Here is a 22,274-nt window from a genome sequence, read left to right as displayed (position 1 = left end):
CTGTGCCGTTGGTGTGAAAATCACAGAAGATATACGTGGTAGTTGCAGCAGCAGGGAAATATTTGGGGTGAGAGATTTAAGTGCTGAAGGGCTATTGGAAGATGGTGTAGGACCTTTTTGGGCGAAAGGAGTGGGTTGTGTATAGGTGCAGGGTTAGATGGTGGTGCAACTTAAGACTTTCACATTCCCCTTTTTCTTGTTGTTTGTGAGCAAAATGTGCAATCCGCACTCTGACCTGCGACAGGCAGCAAAACACAACACAGCGTCTATTCTTCCGGAAAGCCACACGAAGAAGATATTCGTGGCAAGCGAGTCATCTGATCTACGTTAGAGCAAGGGGAATTATGTTGCTGGAAAATCGCCGAAGGATGGAGACTTTATTCAGCGTAGCGTTTATCTTCTGCTCGGCTTTTACGGCAGGTAAAAAATGGGAATCTTATATCTGATTATTTATCTACTGATCTAGATCGTTTTCTGGAAAGGATCTCATGCAGATACTGTAATGTTAACGAGTAATTTGCATTAATGAAGACGGTAACATAACGTTAGCTAAGAGGCACTAACAGTTTTAGCTAGCTAACGTTAACGCTAAATAAATGCCTTTAAGAACACTTCCAATCGTGTTGATATAAATATTGTTGGCAATTTGTGGCAAGCCGTGTCTTTCCCTTTATAAATATGTTATAACGATTAAATACTGCTTTTTAGTTGGCCTAATTTCCCTAGCTTGCTAGTAAGCTAACTTGACAGCCTGACCGCCAGGCAGCAACCACCAGCGAACTGGAACGACACACATGAGCTAACATGATGCGCCATTTCCCGCAGTTTTACCCCTTTTGTTGTTATGCACAACAGTATCTAGCAATATGGCTATGGTTCATTGTAAGCTGTCTTGCTAACCAGACTCACAGGGGAGCGACTCAGTTAGCCAGCTGTATCATGTGACATACAGCATTCATTAGTCGGATTCCGTTGCTAAACGTTTGGTGTATTGCAAATCGTTTACTCCAAACGGAAGACGTTTTGAACGTTAACGAGAGTTTCTATTGGATAAATTCAGGTAGGTCCCTCCACGTTTCGTCCTGTTTGCTTCCTAGAGTCACCATTGCAAAACGTTTGCAACTGACAAAACGTTTTGCATTGGCATCCAACTAATGAATACACACCATATTCGATTAACTTCCTCAAAAATCCTTCTGCTTTCCCAGTCACGAGACTCTGGCTAACGAACTAGCTACTGTAGCCTGGCATTCCCAATCATGAAATGGGTGTCTTTCACAGTTTGTAATTAACAGTCAAGTGGGAGCAAATGGCAACACCAAATCAAATGTATTTATATAGCCCTTCTTACATCAAATGATATCTCAAAATGCTGTAATCTAGCCTAAAACCCCAAACAGCAAGCAATGCGGGTGTAGAAGCACGGTGGCTAGGAAAAACTATGTGGAAAGGCCGAAACCTAGAGAGGAACCAGGCTATGAGGGGTGGCCAGTCCTCTTCTGGCTGTGCCGGGTGGAGATTATAACAGAACATGGCCAAGATGTTCAAATGTTCATAAATGACCAGCATGGTCAAATAATAATAATCACAGTAGTTGTCGAGGGTGCAGCAAGTCAGCACCTCAGGAGTAAATGTCAGTTGGCTTTTCATAGCCGATCATTAAGAGTATCTCTACCGTTCCCGCTGTCTCTAGAGAGTTGAAAACAGCAGGTCTGGGTCAGGTAGCACGTCCGGTGAACAGGTCAGTGTTCCATAGCCGCAGGCAGAACAATTGAAACTGGAGCAGCAGCACGGCCAGGTGGACAGGGGACAGCAAGGAGTCATCATGCCAGGTAGTCCTGAGGCATGGTCCTAGGGCTCAGGTCCTCCGAGAGAGAGAAAGAGAGAAAAAGAGAATTAGAGAGAGCATACTTAAATTCACACAGGACACCAGATAAGACAGGAGAAATACTCCAGATATAACAAACTGACCCTAGCCCCCCGACACATAAATTACTGCAGCATAAATACTGGAGGCTGAGACAGTAGGGGTCAGGAGACACTGTGGCCCAATCCGATACGCCCGGACAGGGCCAAACAGAAAGGATATAACCCCACCCATTTTGCCAAAGCACAGCCCCCACACCACTAGAGGGATATCTTCATCCACCAACTTACCATCCTGAGACAAGGCCGAGTATAGCCCACAAAGATCTCCGCCACGGCACAACCCAAAGGGGCGCGCCAACCCAGACAGGAAGATCACGTCAGTTACTCAACCCACTCAAGTGACGCACCCCTCCTAGGGACGGCATGGAAGTGCACCAGTAAGCCAGTGACTCAGCCCCTGTAATAGGGTTAGAGACAGAGAATCCCAGTGGAGAGAGGGGCTCCGGCCAGGCAGAGACAGCAAGGGCGGTTCGTTGCTCCAGAGCCTTTCCGTTCACCTTCACACTCCTTGGCCAGACGACACTCAATCATATTACCCACTGAAGAGATGAGTCTTCAGTAAAGACTTAAATGTTAAGACCGAGTCTGCGTATCTCACATGGGTAGGCAGACCATTCCACAAAAATGGAGATCTATAGGAGAAAGCCCTGCCTCCAGCTGTTTGCGTAGAAATTCTAGGGACAATTAGTAGGCCTGCGTCTTTTGCCCGTAGCGTACGTGTAGGTATGTACGGCAGGACCAAATCAGAAAGATAGGTAGGAGCAATCCCATGTAATGCTTTGTAGGTTAGCAGTAAAACCTTGAAAACAGCCCTTGCCTTAACAGGAAGCCAGTGTAGGGAGGCTAGCACTGGAATAATATGATCAAATTTTTTGGTTCTAGTCAGGATTCTAGCAGCCGTATTTAGCACTAACTGAAGTTTATTTAGTGCTTTATCCGGGTAGCCGGAAAGTACAGCATTGCAGTAGTCTAACCTAGAAGTAACAAAAGCATGGATTAATGTCAGAACCCATCTAGATGAACCTCCAAAGTCATATGATGTAGACCTAGGTATGTGGCCCTGGTGTCCCCTCCACCTACACCGTATTGAACTCCAAACAGTAGCTAGCTTTGATAACTAGAAGTTGTTTATAGACAATATTATTTGAACCAAACCAATTCCTTCTGTTTTCCCTCAGGCGTTCAGGGGGACAGCCTCACCATATTGCAGGCCCCTGGGTACGTGTCCTTCCAAAAGGGAGACTGGCCAATCTCTGGGGAGAAGATTCCAGATATGGTGGCTCTGACTATGGGTTTCTCTGTCCAGGAGGTACACACACACTTTAGGGTCCAACAATTTGGACCAGGACCTGAGGACAATCAGACCTGACCTGATCATTGAAAAAAATACAATGGAGACTCAAGCAGACCATAGAACAATCAGACCGGAGGACAACTTGACCTAGACCTAACCCATACCCTAACAGTATCGACCACACCCGATTGGTCCCCAACATCATGTTTATCAGCCAAGTTGCTCTTCTGCTTAACAAATAGGTCTTTATATTATATTGACCAGGCCTTCTATAAGTCAATAAATTAACCTTATTCGCATAAAATAAATATGCTATAGGCTATGCAGGTCCACTCTGGTCTATCAGATGTAGTTACATTGACCCGATGACAATCAAACAGGACCTGACCCGGACCCGAGGAACAAGTAGGAATTTTGGGGTTGGGTCTCAGGTATATCGGGTCCACTTGGACCCGTGAAGACCCACACAGGTGCATATCCTATGTTTGAACAGGTGCGCAAGCCTCTGGTATTTTACACGATACTCTAACATCTGTGTTTGTAGGATCTCTCCTGGCCTGGCCTCCGGGCAGGTCAGTTGTTCCAGCGTCCCAGGGCCAACGTGCTGGTGGTGGTGAGGGGGGTGGACAGCCTGGCCCTGCCACAGAATGTGGCCTCCTACCCCTTGGAGAACGTGAGTGAGGCCAGGCTCCCCATCAGGGGTGATGGTTGAGCAGCAGCAATGTTCTAATTTGAATGAGATTCTTCACCAAGGCTCTGTTATTCATAACTCTTCCCTTGTTCCCTCTCTCCTCCAGCCGGTACCCTTCACCCTAGACAGTGTGGCTGAGACGGTTCATTCTCTCTTTGCTGAGGACACTCCTGTGGTCCTCCAGCTGGCCCCTAGTGAGGAGGTATTGTATTGACCAGCATATGTGTAAAGGTTTCTTTATACAGAGGGTTTGTATGTGCAGGGGGATAGTAATGTTATCAAATAAAAATGTATTTGTCACGTGCGCCGAATACAACAGGTGTAGTAGACCTTACTGTGAAATGCTGACTTACAAGCCCTTAACCAACAATGCAGTTGGTTAGGAGCCTGTAAAACGTCAGCCATCCATCATCCATTATTGTGTGTGTGTCTCCGTGTGTCTACAGAGGCTGTACATGCTGGGGAAGGCCAACGCGGTGTTTGAGGACCTCCCTGTGACCCTGCAGCAGATCCGTTCTCGTCTCTCCCAGGATGGCTCCGTGCTGGCCTCCCTGCCACTTAACTCCCTCAACCGCAACGCTGAGGTAACATGCATAACTACTGCTGGTTCTATCTGCGTCCCTCAGTTAAAGTGAATAAGGGTTGGTTGATCTCTGAACTCTGACCTTCTTCCTCTCTTCTTATAGGCTGATCTGCTCTTCCTGTCTGAGGTCCAGGTTCTGCATGACATCACTGCCCTGGTAAGACTGAATATGGTGTTTGTTGGGCATAGGGGAATTGGATCATTTCAACGCTGGTCGTCTGTTGTGGCTAACTCCCTCACCCTCATGTAGCTGCGGAGACACCGGCACCTGGCCCAGGACCACTCCCCTGACCTGTACTCCCTGGAGCTGTCTGGACTGGAGGAGCTGGGCCGTCGCTACGGACAGGACTCCCCTCAGTATCGAGACGCCACCGCCATCCTGGCCAACGTCCTACAAAAGGTAAGCACAGTATTTCCCATAGGATTTCTTTCAGCAGCGGTGGCAGAGTTTGCGGGGGGGGGGGGGTCTTCCTGGGGGCATCTATATATCAAATAAAATGGTTAGTGGCAGTGGCACGAGTAGTGTGTCTGGGTTTTTATCGATATACGTGACCACCTGTTTGTCATCTCTCGCTCTCTTTTGCTCTCTCTCTCCTGTGCTGTAGTTTGGTGAGGACATGTTTGGTCTCTATGGTGACAGTGCGGTGGTCGAGGTTGTCACGGTGAAGAGCTTTGAGGCACCATTGACCAGGAAGTCCCGCTCCATCCTGGAGTCCAAACAGATTGTATGTTTGTTTATATTAGCTTCATCTGCCCCAATCTTCTGTTTTTATGTTTTATTTACTTATCTCTGTATCAGTGGAGGCTGGTGGGAGGAGCTATAGGAGGATGTCTCATTGTAATGGCTGCAATGGAATAAATGGAATGGAGTCAAATGTGTATTCTATGTTTTTGATAGCGTTCTAATTATTCCATTCCAGCCATTACAATGAACTCGTCCTCCTATAGCTCCTCCCAACAGCTTCCTCTGCTGTATATATTTATGTATCAAACCATGAGCATTTTTAGATGTGTCTGGAATTCTATACTTCATAGATGAGATTTGCAACTACTGAAATCCTCTCTTTCCTCCTTTCCCTCCTCATCCCACAGAGTAACCCTGGCAGTCCCTATAACCTGGCCTATAAATATAACTTTAATTATGCAGTGATCTTCAACATCGTGCTATGGCTGATGATCATCCTTGCCTTGGCTGTCATTGTCATCTCATACAATCTGTGGAACATGGACCCAGGATATGACAGCATCATCTACAGGATGACCAATCAGAAGATCAGGTTGGACTGAAGTCTGCCCAGCAACACTCCAGCCCTCCAATTAGCCCTCTCCTAGTGGAAGTTTATTGTTTTTCTTGTTTTGTGTGAAAAATAAAGATGTGGAGCCTTGGAGTCTTAGCCCATACTCTCTAGGTACTTGTTTAGATCTGAGAGAGTTGGATAGGTATAAGCAATATGGTGAAAATAATTCCACCCAGCTTGGTATATAAGCCATGGTCGAACTAAGTATAAACCAAATAGTGTATACCTATCCAAACTCTCAGATATACACAAGGTGATAGGGGTTGATTGTGGACTGAGGAGTAGAAATCAGAATAGCAGTTGTTCAGGTGGAGGTAATAGTTTAATCCAATATGTATGACATGTATGTGAGTTGCAGTTCACTATAATGTCACTGGTTAGCTCCTTTTGAGAAAGTACTGCAAAGGTTGACTATATAGAATTGTAACACTGTAGAGCTGTGTCTGAAGCCTAGTCCTGTACCTTCTATCCCACACTTCACATTTATTTTGAGTGTCAACAGTAGTTGTCCTACTTCCTTGGTGATTGAAAATGTCCTGTTTTATTTTTTTGTAAAAAGAAAAATATATTATTGTAATGCCCTGAAAGACTGAGAATTATATGGTGTGTGTGATGTAAATTATTGTATTTTTTGAGATATGAAACTTAAGTTAAAGTGAAATGTGTATATATTGAAGTTAGAAATGCAAATATCTTGAATAAACTGCTGTATTGGTATGGTGAGAAGGTCTGTAATATTCACTGGCATGTTGCATGAATTTTGCAGTTGTGTGACGATATGAAATGGAAATATTATGTACAATATGGGCAATAAATGATTTAAAATCATAAGTTTGTGTACTTCAATCAGCAAATTGAATTAACATGTTTATTAAACCAATATAGTCTACAGAAACCAGTGATACATTGGCACAAATGACCTTGGACAAATTGTCCCACAGTTAGTTTTAGTAAATGTGTCACTCAGTCTGACACCGAGTTTATAATAAACACGTTTTCTAATTCAGAGTGATATGACATGTTTACCACCACCAAAAATACTCCTCAATTCACTTATCCAATACATAAGCAGATCACGAGACAAGGTCAGTCGTAACTGTTGAGCTATATAGAAGTAGCCAATCAGTGAAGCCGTGTAGCTATCTGCTCCAATAGAGAGACGAGTTCCTGAAACTCCACCTCTAAGGTTATCCGCAATACGTAACTGGGTGTGCTTTTGTGTAACTGGTTTGGTAACAGCAGATCGACTATACTACCAAAAGACATCGATCAAGCAGCAAAACATTCCTCTATCTGGCGACAAAAACATCCCTTTTCTGAGGAGAAAGAAGAACAGACTCTCGTGCCATGGTCTGACTGCTGATCAAAGGTGCGGGCCGATCTCTTCATTCTAGTTGTTACAAAGTAACATATATGAAGTAATGTTACTTAGGCTATACACAGCTATGCCAATGATATCTTGTGAGCTGTCATTTCAATAATGTTTTGCTAATAACCTGCAGGGATATATTATCTGTCTCATTCTCTCCATCTTTCAGCCAGCATCTGGACGGTGAGGAAGATTCGGGCCCACATTGCTGAGGGAGAGCAAGAGGAGAAGCCCATCTTCACACCATGTGGTGTTATTGGTAAGAACAATAATGCCATAGATATGCAACAATGCTGATTGTTAACAACTTATTTACAATGCCACGTAAGAACACATGCGTTACATAACAATGCCGTAGTAAAGGGTGCGTTCGTAAATTGTCTCCAGTGTGTCAGAGTGCACTTTGGGTTGTTCGTAAATTCAGAGCGTTGTTAGATTGTCAGTTGGTAAATTCAGAGCGTTTCATTCTCCGAGCGTTCAGAGCGCTCTCTGAACGCGCTGGTCGAGAAGGGTTCATCCGAGCATTCTGACCTGGCAACGGCAGTCAAGCACCCACGTTAACTGGCTAAAGTTGGCTAGCTTGTCAGCTACTTCCGGACACAAATGTTATGTTATCCAAAGCGTTAGTGACTAGCTGTGCTGCTTGCAACAATTTTCATTTTTTTTTTTGCCTACGTTTGACACCGGTCATATTCAATGGGTGTTGCGTGTTCGTAAATTCATTAGTTATTTTGCGCTCTGGCACACAGATGAGAGTGCTCTACATTCGGAGCAGATGGCTAGAGTGAATTTACGAACGCACCCAAAGATGCGCTGTCTAAAAATCGCTCCACCTTTTCCTGGTTGCTAAAATTCTAATTGTTCGCCTAAATTCATTTGTGATAAAACAAAAATTATAGTTTATAGAATCATTATACCATTCTAAACCACCGTGAAATATATTTTCCATAACCAATAATATGTATTTTCAGCTGGTGTACAAAACCGAAAGGAAGATGCAAAAACAAAACTTAAGAACAGGAAGTATACAAATAACGAATGGATTTTTTTTTATGGAGCATTATCTGTCATATCACTTCATATATGTCTTTTCATATATGTCATACCACTCTTAATTAGGAAACGTGTTTATTATAAACTCTGTGTCAGACTGAGTGACACATTTAATACAGATCTACCCCTTATACTTGCTTTCAATGACTACGGTTACATGCACACCATCTGGTTATTGTGGCTAGTCAGATTAATATCATAGTTCGATTAAAGTTTACATGCTTTGCAAAAAAGAATGATTTCCCCAAATTAACCTGTTTACATGGACACATCTGAAATCTGGTGTCACCCTGATGAATGCAGAAAATCGGCAGTCAAAATAAACTACTATTCTACCACAGTGACCATGCTATTTTTGGGAAGTATATTTGATTCTGAGTTTGGAGTGCCGATTAAGGTGTTTAGATTGTTCAGAAAACCAGGTGTACAGTTGAAGTTAGAAGTTTACATACACTTTAGCAAAATACATTTAAACTCAGTTTTTCACAATTCCTGACATTTAATCCTAGTAAAAATTCCCTGTCTTAAGTCAGTTAGGATCACCACTATATTTTAAGAATGTGAAATGTCAGAATAATAGTAGAGAAAATTATTTATTTCAGCTTTTATTTCTTTCATCACATTCTCAGTGGGACAGATGTTTACATGCACTCAATTAGTATTTGGTAGCATTGCCTTTAATTTGTTTAACTTGGGTCAAGTGTTTTCAGGTAGCCTTCCATAAGCTTCCCACAATAAGTTGGGTGAATTTTGGCCCATTCCTCCTGACAGAGCTGGTGTAACTGAGTCAGGTTTGTAGGCCTCCTCGCACACGCTTTTTCAGTTCAGCCCACAAATTTTCTATAGGATTGAGGTCAGGGCTTTGTGATGGCCACTCCAATACCTTGACTTTGTTGTCCTTAAGCCATTTTGCCACAACTTTGGAAGTAAGCTTGGGGTCATTGTCCATTTGGAAGACCCATTTGTGACCAAGCTTAAACTTCCTGACTGATGTCTTGAGATTTTGCTTTAATATATCCATAGAATTTTCATTCCTCATGATGCCATCTATTTTGTGAAGTGCACCAGTCCCTCCTGCAGCAAAGTACCCCCACAACATGATGCGGCCACCCCCGTTCTTCACGGTTGGGATGGTGTTCTTCGGCTTGCAAGCCTCCCCCTTTTTCCTCCAAACATAACGATGGTCATTGTGACCGAACAATTCTATTTTTGTTTCATCAGACCAGAGGACATTTCTCCAAAAAGTACAATCTTTGTCCCCATGTGCAGTTGCAAACCGTAGTCTGGCTTTTTTATGACGGTTTTGGAGCAGTGGCTTCTTCCTTGCTGAAGGGCCTTTCAGGTTATGTCGATATAGGACTTGTTTTACTGTGGATATAGATACTTTTGTACATGTTTCCTCCAGTATCTTCACAAGGTCCTTTGCTGTTGTTCTGGGATTTATTTGCACTTTTCGCACCAAAGTATGTTCATCTCTAGGAGACAGAAGGCGTCTCCTTGAGCGGTATGATGGCTGCGTGGTCCCATGGTGTTTATACTTGCATACTATTGTTTGTACAGATGAATGTGGTACCTTCAGGCGTTTGGAAATTGTTTCCAAGGATGAACCAGACTTGTGGAGGTCTACAATGTTTTTTCTGAGGTCTTGGCTGATTTATTTTGATTTCCCATGATGTCAAGCAAAAAGGCACTGAGTTTGAAGGTAGGCCTTGAAATACGTCCACAGGTACACCTCCAATTGACTCAAATGATGTCAATTAGCCTATCAGAATCTTCTAAAGCCATGACATGATTTTCTGGAATTTTCCAAGCTGTTTAAAGGCACAGTCAACTGTCTGTAAACAATTGTTGGAAAAATTACTTGTGTCATGCACAAAGTAGATATCGTAACCGACTTGCCAAAACTATAGTTTGTTAACAAGAAATTTGTTGAGTGGTTGAAACACTTAGGTTGGAGTCATTAAAACTTGTTTATTTAAACTTCTGACTTCATCTGTATATCTTCTTCCATTTTAAGATAGAGTAAGGTGTTTACATGACTATTGCATAATCTGCCTACTGCCATAATCAGTTTAATATTGTATTACTACTGTGTGAATGACAGATCTATAACTCACATTTATATGTGAATTTGGTCACCCAAAAAGTTGCATATTGCAGCTTTAAGAACACTGGAATTACCAAACAATGCCACAGAGCTAACTACCTCTATGGCATAGTTAGAACAATGGCACCACCTAACATTACTATTGTTAAGTATACTGGCATTACCGAACAATGCCATAGGGCTAACTACCTTACAACCATAGAAATAAGAATGAATTGATTTATTTGTTAAAGAAGGAAATATACTCTCTTATAGAAAGTTCTTAGAAAAATAGAACTTCCCAATACATTATAAATCATTTGATTCTATATGCAAAGCAATACCTTCAGGACTTACTCAATTAATTAAATGTCATTTGTGTTTTGGAGAACATGTCAAGATAGATGCACAACTTCTGTTAGAAGGTTTCTCCCTGCTGGACAACAAATGTAATAATACATTCTTAAGATAACTTTTTAACTCCAAGAACAAGATCTCTCCTTGAGGGAAATTCTTCTGGAATGCATATGTTACTGAAATTGAATGGAAGAAAGCTTGATTGCTCCCTCACACATTTTCTATATCAAATAAAGTAAAATAAATTCACTTTAAAATCTTGCACAAAGTATACCCTTGCAGTAACTTGTTGTCCTCTAAATCCATGAATTTAGACATCTGCCTTTTCTGTGATAAAGAAGGGGAAACTATTATACACTTTTTTATGAGTGACCCTGAAGTTATTTTGGATCGAGTTAAATATATATATTTTTAATTATTGTATTTACACATTTATTGTATTTACAATGAAATATGTAATGCGTTATTATTATTTTTGTGCCGGCTTCACACACTTCATCAGTCTCTCATTCACAATTTGACAAGCAATTTCCCGGCTACATCCCCTTTGTGTGGCCGTAATGCCCCCTAAAAACATCCATTCCCAAGGGTCGTTGGACCCTTGGGCTGAATATAATAGTTATCATTCCCTCCTCCCGGCTGCGTGCTGAAGCACCTCTCACTCACATGACTCTTTGTCACGTGATCTGGTCTTTCTCACAGGCTACAAGTGAAGACCAACACATTGTGGACGCAACTGCGCGCTTCCTTATCCAATTCCGAGGTGCATATTGAAGATATTGGAAGAACTGTCCACATTTACATTTCGACAGCCAACAAGATGAGTAGGCCTAATGCACAGCAAAAGCACCAGCCTATGTCAATCTACTATCCCCCGTAGTACAAAAGTTGACCTATTCTGTGCGAGAAATAAATATTCCAAACATAGTCTGGGACAGGTGTGGGACACGATAGATCCCAAATTAATACAACCACTAGCATAAAAAAAAACTGTTTTAAGCAATTAGCCTGACGCAACAGATCAGAACATTTAGCTTAAAACGTTGATAAACTAGTTGGATATTTCTTCACATTAGCAGCGCAACAATGCGCTCATGGCAGTAGGCTATAAGCGGGAATGTTCCATTAGCAGGAAAACACCATTCTCAAATGTGACCGCAAATGTGATTATACAGGTAATGCTTTTATTAGAAAGGTGCATTTGAACATTATGTTCCCCAAACTTGAAACTCACGTGCTGGATATTTTATGCCAGTTAGGTTCTACATCCGTTGTAAAGCAGATTAATGTGCTTCATTTAAAGTTATTTGGCCACTTTAGTTGTGATAAAAACCTTATCAAAACATATAGGCCTACGGGCTGGACAACATGAAGTGTGTGACTATGATTTAAAAAAGTCTCAAAAACAAGGCATGCTCTGTTTCTTGCCTTAAGCTGGGCATCATTCACAAGTTATAATATATCATTCACAAGTGATAGGCTAATATTGTCACCCATCACACTATTCTTAGTTTAATCTTGTCTTTACATTTACTAAATAAATATGTGTAAAATTTGTTTTGATTTAGAATGGACCATTATCATGCACCTGTATCGAAACGGCAGCAGGAAAAAATACATGTCATCTATGCACTTAAATAGCGAATGGAGGATGCTTTTCCCATTGTTCATTTTCATTTCATGCCAGCCAGGTAGTCTAGACTCCTGTTGTAAAGAGAAGCAGTGTGCTTAATATTAGGAAAGTTGAGAAATTAATATAGTAGGCCTAGCCTATAGAAAGCTGATGGATCCTCTTCTTTTTAATAGAGGTCATCACTCTGTTTTCTTGTGCAATTGCATAGCCTATAGAAATATTGCGCAACATGAGCTCATGGGCTCCCATTAAGTGTTTGTTTAGATTTTTGATTACATTTGCATTGATGTCAGAGTGATTAGGGCGAGTAGAGTGCCTAGTACCCGGCAGTTAGCAAGTTTGGTAGGCTACTAATGACTATCAACAGCATCAGAGCTTGGAGAAGCCTAATTACCGTGACTAAATGGTCACGTGGAATTTGACTGCCGTCATGACTCGTGATCACCGGTGTGGCGGAAATACGGTTAACGTAACAGCCCTAGTTATGATTACACAAGCACATGTGTTTATAACCTCCTACTAGGCGCGGTCAACTCCTTACATATCTAGACAGCCAATACATCCTTGCTCCCCCCTAGTTCTGCAGCTGGCCTGCCTTATCAGAGACTATTGCCCTTCAGCTGGCCTGCTTTATCATACATGTAACATAATCAATAAGTTATTATATAGTGACAGGAATAAGTATATTTCAAGTTAAAACCCAACATTATGCAGCATAAACAGCCAAATATATCCATATTTGATTTTAATAACCACATTGTGGGCCTGTTAGAACACATAAATCATGACGGATTTGAAGAATATCCACTTTGTTAGAACCAATTTTGTTTTTGAATGGCCACCAATAACCATGTCCTTGTGTTTCCCCCCACAGTCTGCAGGCTCTTTTCAATTCGCTGCCTATGTCAGCTCAATAACTCAGAAATGACCTTTACATCTCTAGCACGCGATCTGTAGTTCATCAATCCGCGTTGAATAGAGCCCTGCGTTTCATTAACCTCTTTACTGCATGTATACATTTAATAGGGCAATACATTACACTGATATGTAGCACAGACGGTTCAACCTCTGTTTCTGTTGTCAACCAATGTGAAATCAACGAAGCATTTCACCATGGCATTGGATTTATGTTAAAAGTTGGGTGAAAAATACTAAATTCCATTTTTGCAAATCCAATCAGTTTTTCACGTTGATTCATCGTCATCACATTATTATTATTATTTTATTGAAGTGGAACAATGTTGACTCAACCAGTTTTTGCCCAGTGGGCAGGCTGTCACTGGTAATAGGTTCCCTTATCAGAGACTGAGTTATCCCATGGCTTGCAGGCTAAGTCTTCTAATTTCAATTAGCTTATTGCATCTCCACATTTTAAGCACATGCTGAGAAGGTTAATCTCTAAACCCTGGTTGGACAACATTTGTTAGATCTGTGTAGCAACTTCTATAATTACACTCTAAGGTCACTCCATATGTCTTTAAAAGACAGCTGTAACGTTTACCCTGTGTCAATCGTGACGGCAACTGTTTTGACAATTGGATACTTCTTGAGCTCTTGTTTGATAACCAGCTATGTACGGCTAGGATTTATAAAGCATTATCAGTCACTCTGATTAGGCAGGCTAATTGCATCTTTTGGTAACTAAATAAATCTTGGCGCTGGTCTGCTAAACCTTGTTTGGCCTTTGCATAAGCTTTGGATAGAACGTGTGTGTGTACTACTTCTCTTTATTTCCTGTCCCCTCAGGTTTTAAGAAGGAGCAGTTGACATCAGGTTCTGATCCACCGGCGGCCATAATGACCCCTGAACCTGATGATGGTATCGCTAACGGCGGCCCGGCGCCGTCGTCAGAGACAGCCGTGCAGAAGTGCGGTTCCTGAGGTTAAAGGTCACACTGGATAACTGGCTGGGATCAATAAATGATTATTAAGCATGTCTTGAAAAAGGATGCATTTACAGAACTGTATGTCGACAGACGCAGTCACCCTGTTCCTTGCTCCCAGACAACTTTGCAGTATTTAGATTTGTTTGTGTTATTTCTTACCTTATTTACTCAGAACATTTCTAGTATTGTTACTTACACCCGGAAAAAAAGTTTTGGACGTTAATCAGGGAAATTCTACTTCCCTGATCGGACTGTCTATAAACAACATTCACATACATTATTCTGATACTTTTTCATTTATTTTTCAAAAGTTTGGATTATGTATTGTATTGCTAGAAACATACGCATTTTGCTGCACCTGCAAATCTGTACGTGACCAATACACTTTGATTACTTTTTTCTATAGCCCAACACGCTCTTACTTAACTTTACTGACCTTAGTCAAAGCGTTCCCATACAAAATGTCACTATGACCATAATGATGACTAGTTTTGAGATCAAATTATGACATGACAAGTCATTCCATTTAATTTACGTTGTGTAGGTTTCTGAACCCAAGTATCCTAATACGATATCGCAATAAAAAGTTTATTATTTACTGATCTATAGAAGATATTCTTTAACAGCCCTCCAACTGAAAAACGTTTATGTTGTCATGCCCTTGCTGTCCCAGCCTCTGTCCAGTGTGCCCATACTCAGCGGACCAAATACTAAGCTGAGATACCTGCTGTAATTCCAACTTTCACTCACATCAGTCACTAAATCAGTGTGAAGATTGTGTGAAGTTAGGACATTTTCATATACACTGATCTCAGGTCAATATTGGGTCCAGTGAGCTCTGTTTAACTTCTGACACCAGATGACCCTTGTGGCTGCAGCGTGTGACGGCCTGCTCACCAACCCCTCCACCCAGGGACTGAGCGGTTCTGATGCCCCTGCTGCAGCTTCCCCAATAAAAACTTGAAAACTATCTGGTCGACTTGTCTTTAATTGTGTTGTAGGCATATAACTTCCCAGAATGTCCATTATGAGCTATTAGGTATTATACTCACTAATGAATGTGAAAAATGATTAAGAAGTGCTATGAATCATAAACATTTCTTACATAACTGCATCATGAAATTACAGCCTGGTTACAATTGGTATGGTTATACACTGAGTGTAGAAAACATTAAGGTCATGTTTCTCCATGACAGGCTGACTAGGTGAAGCTATGATCCCTTATTGACGTCACTTGTTAAATCCACTTCAATCAGTGTAGATGGAGGTGAGGAGACCAGTTAAAGAAGGATTTTAAGCCTTGAGACAATTGAGGCATGGATTGTGTATGTGTGCCATTCAGAGGGTGAATGGGCAAGATAAAAGATTGAAGTGCCTTTGAACAGGATATGGTAGTAGGTGCCAGGCGCACTGGTTTGTGTCAAGAACTGCAATGCTGCTGGGTTTTTCACGCTCAACAGTTTCCCAAGCTTATCAAGAACAGTCCACCAGCCAACTTGACACAACTGTGGGAAGCATTGGAGTCAACATGGGCCAGCATCCCTGTGGAATGCTTTCAACACCTTGTAGAGTCCATGCCCCGACAGATTGAGGCTGTTCTGAGGGGAGGAGGGGGGTGGAACTCAATATTAGGAAGGTATCAGTAACGATGCGCGCTGAGAGTCGGGAAGCAAGTTCAGGGAGTGAGTGTTTTAATAAATGCAAACATAAAACATAGCAGGAACAGCACACAAACTTAACACTTTAACAGAAACAATAAACCCTGGGGAAGGAACCAAAGGGAGTGACATATATAGGGAAGTTAATCAGGGAGGTGATGGAGTCCTGGTGAGTCTGACGATGCGTAGGTGCGCGTAATGATGGTGACCTAGAGGCCGGAGAGAGAGCACACGTGACAGTATCTTTAATATTTTGTATTCTCAGTGTATAAGACAGGTTACCTTAAGGTAAAAAACGAAAGGAGGGTGGTCGCGTTGTATAAAGTGAACATCTAGCAACCAAAACTTGTGTTTTCTAATCACAGACAATTTTAGCTAATTGACAACTTTGCAACTACTTTTTAGAGACTGTGCTACTATGTAACATGTTAACTAAGCTTACCGCTAACCCTTTAAGCTAATGCAAAATCTTAACCCTAACGTTAACCTATAACCCGTAGCTTAGCTAACATTAGCCACCTAACTAACGTTAGCATTAGCCACCTAGCTAACATTATCCACAAGAAATTGGAATTCGTATCATATCATACATATGCACTCACATTCACACGCGCGCACACACACACAAAAATAGTACCACACATGCACACAAACACACACAATTGGCCTTTCTGTTTTCATTTGATTGTCTTTGGTGTGTGTTGTTGTTACATTGTTGTTTTTTCCTTTGTTCTTTTCTCTTTTTCTCAGTATTTGTATTTTTTATTGGTTGTTCGCACATCAGGAGGGTAGTTGTTGGGTTGGGCAGGGATGGTTCCTCGGAGGGGGGATGGAGGAGGACGTTTTTGGGGAGGCCTTGGATAGCTGAGCAGCTTCACTGCAGGTGGATTGTATGTTTTTTTAAATGACCCTAACCAGTCAGGCTTGAAGAGAAGTCACTCAACCGAGGCTGCTCTCCTCTGTGTCGCGGAGGCTGCTCTCCTCTGTGTCGCGGAGGCTGCTCTCCTCTGTGTCGCGGAGGCTGCTCTCCTCTGTGTCGCGGAGGCTGCTCTCCTCTGTGTCGCGGAGGCTGCTCTCCTCTGTGTCGCGGAGGCTGCTCTCCTCTGTGTCGCGGAGGCTGCTCTCCTCTGTGTCGCGGAGGCTGCTCTCCTCTGTGTCGCGGAGGCTGCTCTCCTCTGTGTCGCGGAGGCTGCTCTCCTCTGTGTCGCGGAGGCTGCTCTCCTCTGTGTCGCGGAAGCTGCTATCCTCTGTGTCGCGGAGGCTGCTCTCCTCAGTCATTTAGCAGACCATCTTATCCAGAGCGACTTACAGTTAGTGCATTCTTCTTAAGACAACTCGGTGGGACAACCACATATCACAGGCAGAGAAAGTACATTTTCCTCAACGTAGCTGTCAGTGGAGTCAGAGGTCAAGTGCTGGTTTATTTAGTTTTAAATAAGTAAAAGGTGAGGAGGATTGTTTAAGAAACTGTTTGAAGAGGTAGGGTTTCAGATGTTTTCAGAAGATGGGCAGGGACTCTCCTGTCCTAGCTTCAGTGGGAAGCTGGTTCCACCATTGGGGTGCCAGGCCAGAGAAAAGTTTGGAGTGGGCTGAGCGGGAGCTGCCCTCCCGTAGGGGTGCAAGTGCCAAAAGACCTGAGGCGGCAGAACGGAGTGCTCGGGTTGGGGTGTACAGTTTGAGAATAGCCTGAAGGTAGGGAGGGACAGTTCCTCTTGATGTTCCGTAGGTAAGCAACATGGTCTTGTAGTGGATGTGAGCTGGGTGACATGAGAGAACTTGGTGGGCTGCAGTGTTCTGGATAAGTTGCAGGGGTTTGATGGCACAAGCGAGGAGCTCAGCCATCAGTGAGCAGTAGTCCAGAATGGAGAAGAGAAGTGCCTGGATTAGGACCTGCGCCGCTTCCTGTGTGAGGTAGGGTCGTACTCTACCGATGTTGTAGAGCATGAACCTGCAGGAGCGGGTCACAGATTTGATGTTTGCAGAGAACAACCAGGTGTTGTCCAGGGTCAGGCCAAGGTTCTTTGGACTCTGGGAGGGTGACACTGTGTAGTGGTCAACCGGGATGGAGGTCTTTGAGCATGCAGGCCTTCCCTGGGAGGAAGAGCAGTTCCGTCTTGTCGAGGTTGAGTTTGAGGTGGTGGGCCGACATCTAAGTGAAGATATCTGCCAGGCACACGTAGATGTTTTTCTCCTCCTGGAGAGACCATGTGAGGATATGTCTGGTTTTTCACATGATTCCATTGGGAGAGCTTTCCAGTTCTCTGATACTGAAATCAATGCCGCTTACTTCATAAGCAAACACAACTAATAGCCCACATTTCATATGAAATGTAAGCTAGGTTTATACATTTTGCAGACTAATTTTTATGAATTAAAATAAATAACACCATAATCTACAAATGAACCATTTTCGTCATGTAATGTTGATTGATTTCAAAATGTGAACCTTAGTTGTCTTCTGTCCTCCACAGTGCTTTAGCTTACTGCACCACGATGTGTTGACTTCTGTATAATGTCTTGATCTCATTATCATACTTCTTTACTGTATGGTGTATTTCTGTTTTTCTGTTTTGTATATAATGTTTCCATGTCTAGATGTTCACCTATGTCTAGATGTTTTTGGGACTACAGATGGAAATGAGCTATTGGCTAAATCTGGTGCTCCACATGTTCTCAGTGATCTGAGACTTAGCTTATGTTTTTGTTGTGCATTATCCCTGCCAAATATACGTAATAATGAAATAAATCTCTTTCTCAGATAGTTTCCTTTTAGGTCACAAATATATAAAGTAGCTAACCCTCCACCACACACATTTTGGTAAAATTTTGTATTGCATATTTCAAATATTACATTAGATCCTATACATTACCCATTACATTACCTCCGTGGCTGACGTGAGTAAAACATTTTAAATTGTTAACCCTCGCAAGGCTGCTGGCCCGGACGGCACACTTAGCAGCGTCCTCAGAGCATGGCTGGCGTGTTTACGGACATATTTAATCTCTCCCTATCCCAGTCTGTTGTCCCCACATGCTTCAAGAGGGCCACCATTGTTCCTGTTCCCAGAAAGCTAAGGTAACTGAACTAAATGACTACCTTCCCGTAGCACTCACTTCTGTCATCATGAAGTGCTTTGAGAGACTAGTCAAGGATCATATCACCTCCACCTTACCGGCCACCCTAGACCCACTTCAGTTTGCATACAGCCCCAACAGGTCCACAGATGACGCAATCGCCATCACACTGCACACTGCCCTAACCCATCTGGACAAAAATAATACCTACGTAAGAATGCTGTTCACTGACTACAGCTCAGCATTCAACACCATAGTACCCTCCAAGCTCATCATCAAGCTGGAGGCCCTGGGTCTCAACCCCGCCCTGTGCAACCAACAAGTATGTGGACAATAAGCAGCAGGGGGGAAGGACAATGTCCTGGAAACCTGTCACCATGGGTGACATGCTCAACTACATTTCCTTGGTGATTTACATGATACTGGTAAAGGTATCAAGACTAGTTGACAACTGGAGCAAGTCCCCACTCTATCGGTTCGAGGTCCCCACCTCCATCATGAGTAAAAACCGATTCTTGGCCATCAACCATACTCTTCACATGAGTGACCCACAAAAGGATCTGGAGAATGACCAGAAGAAGGGGGCTGCAGGGTATGATCGTCTTGTAAGAGTCAAGCCCCTTTATCATGACATGTTGGAGGCATGCAAAACCTACTTCCTGCTCAAAATCTATCTATAGATGAAGCAATATATGAAAAATAAGCCGACCAAACGGGTCTACAAGCTCTTTGTGCCGATTCAGCCTCTGCCTACATGTGGAACTTCTTCATCTATGAAGGCAAGGCGATCACACCCACTGGGAAGGGCCTTGGTTATGACTGTCATGCAGCTGATGGACTTCCCCTTACTTGGCAGTGGGCAATGTTTGTACTAGTCCCATGCTTTTCATAGACCTCTTGAAAACAAATAGGGGCTTGTGGCACCATTCTTCCTAACAGAATCAGTTTCCCCAAGACCAAGGTAAATGACATAACAGACAGCAGAGAGGGGAGCAAACGTTGGATCAGGACTGACAAGCTGCTGTTTGTGAAATGGAAGGACACTAGAGGGGTAACCATGCTCACCACACAGCATGAGGCATTCAATAACTACCAATGTCTCAAGGAGGGTGAAAGTGCCAATGGGGCATGGGTGAGGAAGAATGCCCCTGTTTCTGTGAAGGACTACAATGCCAATGGGGCATGGGTGAGGAAGAATGCCCCTGTTTCTGTGAAGGACTACAATGCCAATGGGGCATGGGTGAGGAAGAATGCCCCTGTTTCTGTGAAGGACTACAATGCCAATGGGGCATGGGTGAGGAAGAATGCCCCTGTTTCTGTGAAGGACTACAATGCCAGCATGGAGGGTGTCGACCTATCTGATGCTCTAATAGGCTACTACCAGGTCCTCCACAAGACCACGAAGTGGTATAAGACTTTTTTCTTACCACTTTGTGGACATTGCTACAGTAAATGCTTACATTCTCCACAAGCGGATGGTCAAAGCAAAAGGTCAAACCCCTCTCTCCCAGTTGGCCTTCAGAGAGCAGCTGGTGTTGGAAATTGCTGAATTAGGGGCCCAAAGCGCCACTATCCAACACATATGCCAAAAGACAAAAGGAAGAACTGCAAGCATTGCACAAAACACAGGGGGGAAAAGGGTGAAATGCCAGTTTGCTTTTTGTTTTCTGGCAGAGAGGGACTGTTTCAAAGACTATCACACCATGCACAAGCTATGGTGAAAGTGAAATCTAATCATCTACACCTGTGATGTAAAACCAATACGAATGCCATTTGTAAATAATTCCGCTTTTTTTCAATTTTTGCACCTTTTTATTAAAGGATACATGTGTAACCAAGTTTGTGTTTGACAAGACACTTTTATATATATTTTTATTTATATCTGTTGCTTTTATAAACAGTTAATTTGTATGTGGGACCAATATATTGGATATGCCTAGGCTAAATGTTGAGGCACTTTGGAGACACCTCAATGTTTGAGAGAGATTGGTATTGTAGAAATTGGTTTTATAGTTTTATAGTGAAAAATAACTTTTAGGCACCCCCAGTGTGCAAAAACAGTGGAATTACCATATCCGGACATGTTGGAGAGGTTGAAAGGACACTTGAATGTACCCTGGATATCCCATAACACCAGCACAATGTTTGAGTGAGGTTGATATGGTAGAAATTGTGTTTTTATACTGAACAAATACCATTTGGGGATTGCAAATATGTAATAGCACTGGAATTATCTAATTTACAGACATATGCCACTTTGGAGAGGTTAGGGACACTTGGAAACGCCCCGTGACTACACCTGACACTACTTACTAAAACATCTGCCCATTTCTAGTTGTTAGGTCTATAAATCCCCTTTCTTTTCTGATATTGTTCACATGTTGTGGAAGCCATCTGTGTTTCCAGCTCTAGTCATCAATAATTCACTTATAGCTTGTCAATGAAAGATGACTTCAAAATGTAAAAAACGGTTATTTGGTGTATTCTGAACTTTGTAACTCCTATCTATCTTCTGATCATTTCCTTATAATCTCCCAGATGTCTTCTTTCCAAATATACCACTTTTTTTCATGTCAGAATCATGTAATAGTAGTAGTTACTTTTGGTTATGTCTATTTAGGCGGAAATCTACATTTTGCCATTACATTTTAATATGCTCTGCCCATGTAATTTGAGTGTCAAAGCAGAACCCCAAGAACCTAAACCCTCTCACCCTCTCCAGATTCCTTCCATAAAACTTCAAGTATATTTCCTCCCCAACCTTCCTTCTTCAACTGAAAACTTGAAGCCCCACCTGAGGGACCACTGCTCTACTTCACTAATTGCTTCTTGAACTCTTCTAGCTGTATGGGTAATATTTCTCGCTCTCTTCCACAGATCCCCATCATCTGCAAACAATGATCTCCAAATATCAGGTCTCACCTGGGAGAATACATCATCAATCATAATGGAGAACAAAAAAGGACTAATGACACTTCCCTGGGGGGTACCATTATCTACCTCATAGCTTTCTGACATAGAGCTCCCCACCCTCACTTGTATTTATCGCCCAAAAAGAAAATCCTTTATCCAGTTAAAAACCCTTCCTCCAACCCCCATGTTATCCAGCTTGATAAGTAGGCCTTCCTTCCACATCACATCATAAGCCTTCTCTACATCAAAGAAAACGGCTACCACCACCTCCTTATTTGCCTGTGACTTCTGTATGACTGACTCAAGGCACAGTGCAGGATCCATCGTTCCCCTGCCTTTCCTGAACCCACTTTGATCTGGTGACATTAGTCCTCTACTCTCCAGAAAGTAAGTCAGCCTTTTCATAATCATCCTTTCCATAAGTTTACATATGTGAGATGTCAACGCTAT

General features: G+C 42.5%; 1 protein-coding gene across 1 annotated transcript; it reads left to right on the top strand.

Annotated features, from left to right (window-relative positions):
* Nucleotides 1-251: 251 nt before the first annotated feature.
* Nucleotides 252-15,148, top strand: LOC129820768 (renin receptor-like). Its single transcript, XM_055877720.1, has 11 exons — nucleotides 252-420; nucleotides 3,108-3,238; nucleotides 3,768-3,896; nucleotides 4,021-4,116; nucleotides 4,361-4,498; nucleotides 4,601-4,654; nucleotides 4,748-4,897; nucleotides 5,103-5,222; nucleotides 5,590-7,164; nucleotides 7,334-7,423; nucleotides 14,040-15,148. Exons 1-9 carry the CDS (start codon nucleotides 345-347, stop codon nucleotides 5,782-5,784), a joined length of 1,089 nt encoding a protein of 362 aa, XP_055733695.1. The 5' UTR covers nucleotides 252-344; the 3' UTR covers nucleotides 5,785-7,164; nucleotides 7,334-7,423; nucleotides 14,040-15,148.
* The last annotated feature ends 7,126 nt before the right edge of the window (nucleotides 15,149-22,274 follow it).

Source organism: Salvelinus fontinalis, chromosome 23 (assembly GCF_029448725.1).
Source record: "Salvelinus fontinalis isolate EN_2023a chromosome 23, ASM2944872v1, whole genome shotgun sequence".
Classification (NCBI taxonomy): Eukaryota; Metazoa; Chordata; class Actinopteri; order Salmoniformes; family Salmonidae; genus Salvelinus; species Salvelinus fontinalis.
Note: the sequence above shows the minus strand (reverse complement) of the source record. Positions and strands in the feature narration are given on the sequence as shown.

What these genes read in the sequence shown, in the direction of transcription:
- LOC129820768 (XM_055877720.1), top strand. Translation starts at nt 345, where the DNA reads ATGTTGCTGGAAAATCGCCGAAGGATGGAGACTTTATTCAGCGTAGCG. An exon ending in TGGGTTTCTCTGTCCAGGAG is followed by an intron (nt 3,239 to 3,767) that starts GTACACACACAC and finishes CTGTGTTTGTAG; the next exon opens with GATCTCTCCTGGCCTGGCCT. An exon ending in TCCTGGAGTCCAAACAGATT is followed by an intron (nt 5,223 to 5,589) that starts GTATGTTTGTTT and finishes CTCATCCCACAG; the next exon opens with AGTAACCCTGGCAGTCCCTA.